At 44.3% G+C, this 5,731-nt stretch overlaps 1 protein-coding gene across 4 annotated transcripts in view; it reads left to right on the top strand.

Annotated features, from left to right (window-relative positions):
* The first annotated feature begins 34 nt into the window (after nucleotides 1–34).
* Nucleotides 35–5,731, top strand: part of Aff3 (AF4/FMR2 family member 3) — a 463,220-nt gene continuing 457,523 nt past the window's right edge. For all 4 annotated transcript variants that reach the window (XM_026785525.1, XM_013351073.2, XM_026785526.1 and 1 more), the window contains exon 1: nucleotides 35–192. In XM_026785525.1, coding sequence (XP_026641326.1) covers nucleotides 140–192 — 53 coding nt within the window. In that variant the 5' untranslated portion in view covers nucleotides 35–139. The remainder of the gene's footprint in view (nucleotides 193–5,731) is intronic.

Here is a 5,731-nt window from a genome sequence, read left to right as displayed (position 1 = left end):
GGCGGCGGCGGCTCGGGCGCGGCCGGGATGCACCTTAGCGGGAGCCTTTCGTTGCAGCGCGCGGGCGGCCCGAGCCTTGGCGGCGGTAGCGGCGGCGGACACAGCAGCGGCTGCGGCGGCGGTGCTGACACCTCCCACCATGGACAGCTTCGACTTAGCCCTGCTCCAGGAATGGGACCTCGAGTCGCTGTGGTAAGTCCCGGTGCTGGATGCTCGGAGAGCCGCGGCGGCCCCGCGCGCCCTCACCTGGGCCGGGACGCCGGGTGCCCGCCGCCGTGGGGGTGGGGTGGGTCGGGGGCGCCCGCCTAGCCGGCTCCTTGCAGCCTTGGCGGGCTGGATGCACGGCCGCCTTCCCGTCAATTTGTCGGTCTCCCTCCCTGTCCCCTCCCCTCGGTGCTGCCTGCGCCAGCTCAAGGGGCCGGTGGTCTGGGTGCCAGAGGAGGAGCGCAGCGGTGGAGGGAAAAAGAAGCGATTTTTAGAACGTGTCACTGATGCCCAAGAACCCGTCCCTCATCCCGCAGCCCCTCTCAGCTCCTTTCCTTTGGATTGTGCTCCTTCCAGCTCTCTGAGAACCTCAGGCTCACCCCTGTGACCCCCTAGAGTTGGTACCGCTGCGAAGTGCTTTGAGAGGATGCTCTCTAGCCTGTTCCCTGCATGCCCCGAGTCTTGGCGCCTGCATCCTCCCTCCGTTCGCCCTACCCACTCCCACTCGAGATGGAAAAGTGAACACCCGGGGCAGGAGGCCAGTGTGTCTCCGTACCCGAATTCCAGAGGCCTTGGCCCAGGGAGACTCGTTTCCCTGAGATTCACAATCCCTTTGCACCTTTTCTTCACACCTTCCCAGGACTGAACTCCTCGTCACTCCTCACCCCTGTCCCTTTTTGTCAAGCTCAAAGCCGGCAGCCTGGAATGCACTTGGAGTCCCGATTCTTGGGATGCTCACAATGGGGAGCTTCTGTAGGTAAATCACAGGTAGAAGCAACCGAATTCCAGTTGCAGTTGTCTGAAAAAAAATCCCATTGGCTGCTTCAGCATCCCTCACATTGCCCCCCACCCTCTTAAATGTTTCCAACCAGCCCTATTCAGGTGGTAAAATTACTGCTTGTATATTCCTGGAGGAACTTGTGTTATGTTTAATATTTACGGGGATGAACATCTGCTGGAACAAGCGTATTAACTGCTCTCTGTTCTGCCTCTGGTAATCGCTGATTGTGGAGCAGTTTCCTTCTTTTTAATTCAGTAAAGAGTTCACATGTGTCTAAAATGCAAGTGGTGTGCACATGAATATGCAACGCACAATTTTAAAGCTAAACTGCTTTATGATTTATGGCTCATACATCGATGGTATGTGGCCATGTGGCTCTTTTCAGTGATTTAGGCTCGCGGTGACTTTTATTTTCCTAAAGACAGGTGTGACAAAATCAACTAGACACAAAGCTTGTGCATTATCGGGCCGTTTCTTATAAAAGATCCGATGGTGACTCCAGCTTGCTCTGCATAATGCTAGCGCCTATAAAACACACAAGGATGGGCTCTAATGCAATAAAACTTGTATATATTACACTGGCAACTTCAAAGAGCTAGTGTAGAGAGAATATGGAACATGTTATTACTCTATAAAAGTTGCTAATTACTGTGTTGCTGTTCCTGGGGTTATTTCAGCCTTTCATTTACAGATAGCTATTATTTTACAGGTTTACCTTTTGAAATGTTGGTTTCTGGCACGAATTCAATAGCTTTCCAGATAACAACTGTCTTTTAAAGACGACTTTTGCTTTTTTAAAATCTAGACAGGCTTGTAGTCAAAGGGAAGAACTTACTGTTTTGAGATAACTTTTTTTTTTTTGCTGCTCACCCGTTTTCTGGTTCAAATTGAACTCCTGTAGGTGTTTATAAGTTGTATTTTGAGATGATCAGTGATAACCCGTAGACCTTTTGGGGTGAGGGCCCGAGCTGTGTCTTTCAGTCCCCGGCAAATGACCTAGAACACTGTCACAGAATTTCTGCTGAATTGACCTGAACTATATCTCATCTAAAATTGTTGTTATTTATTTGTTTTTTCTTTATTTTGATTTATTTTGAGACGTGATCTCTCAACGTAGCCCAGGCTGTCTTGGAACTTGCTTTGTAGAATGGGCTGGCCTCGAACTACACAGATCAGTTTACCTGTTTCACTAGTGTTAGCATTAAAGGCATATACCACCGCTTGAAAGCACGTGTAAAGTTGTTGTACACTCCAATATGTATACATTTATATGATCTGTGAAAGCACATAGGATGTCTTGACTGTTGACAGTAGAACGGTTTGGCTTAAGAGAGTGTTTAATTTTGCGGATATAGAATTTACATTTACAAAAGCTTACCTTCAGGTAAAGTTAAAGATAAGCCAAACTATTTGACTGTACATTTCAAACGTGCTGGACATTTTCTTAGTTAGGGATCACTTTTTGCATGGCATTTCTAACTCAGTTTTAGGATTTATTAAAAATTTTATGTTTATAGTTTACTTTTAAGTTCCCGAGTGATCAAAAATTATAAAAGTCTTTCTATCTCTCGCTCTCTCCTTCCCTTTCTCCCCTCCTGTTTGATTTTGAGAGACGGTCTTGGTGTGCAAACCAGGATGGCTTCCAACTCAAGGCAATCTTCCTGGCTCAGCCTGCTGAGTTCTGGGGTAACAGCAATACCTAGTGTGTTTGATTACTTTCTGTGTGTCTGATATTTTCATATTTTCTTGTTTGAATCTGATAATATCTCAGAAGTGGTAAGTGATAGTACTCTCATTTTGTAGATGAGAAAATAGATTTTAACGGTTTGGTAACTATAGTGAGATAAAAAATGACAGCAGATATTTCAAAACTGATATTTACCAAGCAGCATCACTTATCAGTGACATGTACATCATATGTTTTAGCTCATTTTTTCTTCAACAAGAAATTTGCAAAATAAGTACTGCTGTTGGTCTTTTTTTTTTTTTTTTTTTTTTTTCAGACAGGGAAATTGAAGATGGAGCCATCAGGTAGCTTGCCTGAGTTCACACAGTTCAGACTTGATTAAGAATTAGCTTGAAGGCCCACTTTTCTGGTATCAATCCTATGCATTTTTCAGAATACTGTAAATTCCAAGTGATGAAGAGAGGCTTTTAAAAGAATTACAAAGTAAGACCTTGACGATTTCAAGTTAAATTTGTGTCAAAATATTAAAAGAGAAGGCCAGAAGCTTAGATGGTATTGATCTTAAAACAAAAAAACAAAACAAAACAAAAAACAACAAAAAAAACCCTGAAAACAGAATAATATGAGTTAGGAACTTATGCCTGTTAATTAACTTGTGAAAAGAGATATAAATTTTAAATAAATACCACTGGGTACTTCCTTTCTTTCATCATAGAACCCCCCCCCCAAAGAAACACCTGTCTGTGAAGAGAGGAGTAGCAGGTTAATAGCAAGATACTCTTGTTATCTATTTATTTGCTTGTTTGTTTGTTTCTTTATTTATTAAGTTTGGTTTTTCTGAGACTGACATTTTCTGTATAACAGCCCTACCTGTCCTGAAACTAGCTCTGTAGAACAGGCTGGCCTCCGAACTCAGAGATTCACCCGCCTCTGCCTTCTGAGTGCTAGGATTGAAGGTGTGTGCCAAACCCCTCCCCCTGGGAAGATACTCTTGTTTATTTTGATACATAAACAACTTTTTCTTGTTGGCCAAAATCATCTCATGATGCCTAGGCTCTGCGTGTTTAAAAAAATACACAGTATAGGTAATTTCACTTTGATCACTAAAAAGTAGCTCTTGAGACCCCCCTCCCAACCTTTGTTCAAGATGATACTATGTCAGCTCTCCTCCAAAGGCAACCTTTTAAAAAATATAAAAGTAATAAATAAAGAAGTAATAATAATAATAATGAAAAGACTCAATTTTTGCCTTTGCCTCCTCTACTACCCAGCCTAGTCCCAAATACAGACTCTTTTGACTCCCTAGTCTAAAACTAGACAACAACATGTACAACCCATGTTTTACCCAACTTTGTACCCACTAGGAGTCACCATGAGATGGTTTGGGCAAATGAGGAAAACTTTCCAAAACCAGCTCATCTTTGCTCTTTAAATACGAACACCTTTCATTAGTAGGGAGAAAGCCGATCAAGATTGAAATATTAAGTATTAAGAGCTTGCCTGTTACTCATGCTGTGTCTTGGAGTGGCGGGGCTGCGTCCCCAGCACCCCAGCCGCACCCCGGCTGCCTGGCTAGCTTATGCCCCGAAATAATTACACGGACACTGTATTCTTTTAATCACTGCTTGGCCCATTTCTATCTAGCCTCTTCTAGGCTAACTCTCGCACCTGGACTAGCCCATCTCTAATAATCTGCTGTAGCCCACAAGGTGGCTTACCAGGGAGATTCTAGCCTACGTCCTTCCTGGGTCGGAGCTTCATCGCGTGTGCCTCAGAGAGCAGAGCTCTCGCCTCTGCCCGCAAGAGTGGAGCATTGTGTCTCTCTGAGGCGTCTGCTCCCGAGAGGAGAGCTGTTGAGTCTGACCTCACTTCCTCTTCCTCCCAGCATTCTGTTCTGTTTACTCCTCTCACCTATGTTTTATCCTTTCAGGGCAAGCAGCTTCTTTATTTAATTAACCAATGACCTTCCTCCATCAGTGTCTTACCCCACAAACTTCACACAAGCCAGCATCCCTATTCCTCTCTTCACACAGGCACTCCACACAGCCTCAAATCCAAACCTCTAACATTGTAACACACAGGGCAGATGGCCCAGCAGTCAACAATGTTTATTGCTCCTCTCATGACCTGAGTTCAGTTCCCAGCACCCACACAAGGCAGCTCATATAACTTTGTATCGCCAGCTCTAGAGGATCCAATGCCCTCTGCATGGGCACTTGCAGCTTATACCCGCATAGATACATCCACATAAATAAAACTTAAAAAAGGCAAAAGAAATCGTGATGCATGGGTTGCTTCATATTCGTCAGCGTGGCCGATCCAGTAGATGTTCACAAAGTAGGCATTACTATTGGAGAGATACTACAGGCTTTTGAATGTTTTGGACTGAGACCATTGACAAACAAGTTTAACACTGAAATTGAAACTAAATGTGTACTCTGGTAAACATGAGTACAAGTAACTGAAATAGGGGTGCCAGGAGATACCATTTATCCCAAATGTGATACATTCTGATATCTTCCTATGTATTTTTTCTTTTTAAAACTTTCTCATTCATGGGTTGAAGCCTGCAATTTGTAACCCCCTTTATAAGGGATACAAAGGAGAGGGTCTTTTAGGAGTTGACATAAATATCAGAAATACAAAGCAGATAGTGCCCGCTGGAGGGGGCATGGGCACATCCTGTTGAGAGTAAACTATGCATCGCTTTGTGGTGCTGAAATACATCTTGAGGAAGTAGAATTTCAAGGAGGAAATAGAAGGGAAGAGAATCCATGTGGAAAAAATAGTGCAAATAGACATACGGAGTGTGGTGTTTATTTGAAGAAAAAGCTTCTATCTGGGGAAGGATGAGGATACTTTACACTCCTGTCATTGCTGCCAGAGGAGGCAGGAGGAGGCCACAGCACTGTAATGTCTTAAGGGCACTTCCAATGGCCAAGCAATGCTCTTGACTTTTCAGATCACTTCCCAGAAAACAAGCCCGGGGCAGGCCTCCACAAGGCCCTTTAGGGTTCCCAGGCTTTGCATATGTAAGGCGACTCCAGAAACTTCTTGGC

Source organism: Microtus ochrogaster, linkage group LG2, assembly GCF_000317375.1.
Source record: "Microtus ochrogaster isolate Prairie Vole_2 linkage group LG2, MicOch1.0, whole genome shotgun sequence".
Classification (NCBI taxonomy): Eukaryota; Metazoa; Chordata; class Mammalia; order Rodentia; family Cricetidae; genus Microtus; species Microtus ochrogaster.
Note: the sequence above shows the minus strand (reverse complement) of the source record. Positions and strands in the feature narration are given on the sequence as shown.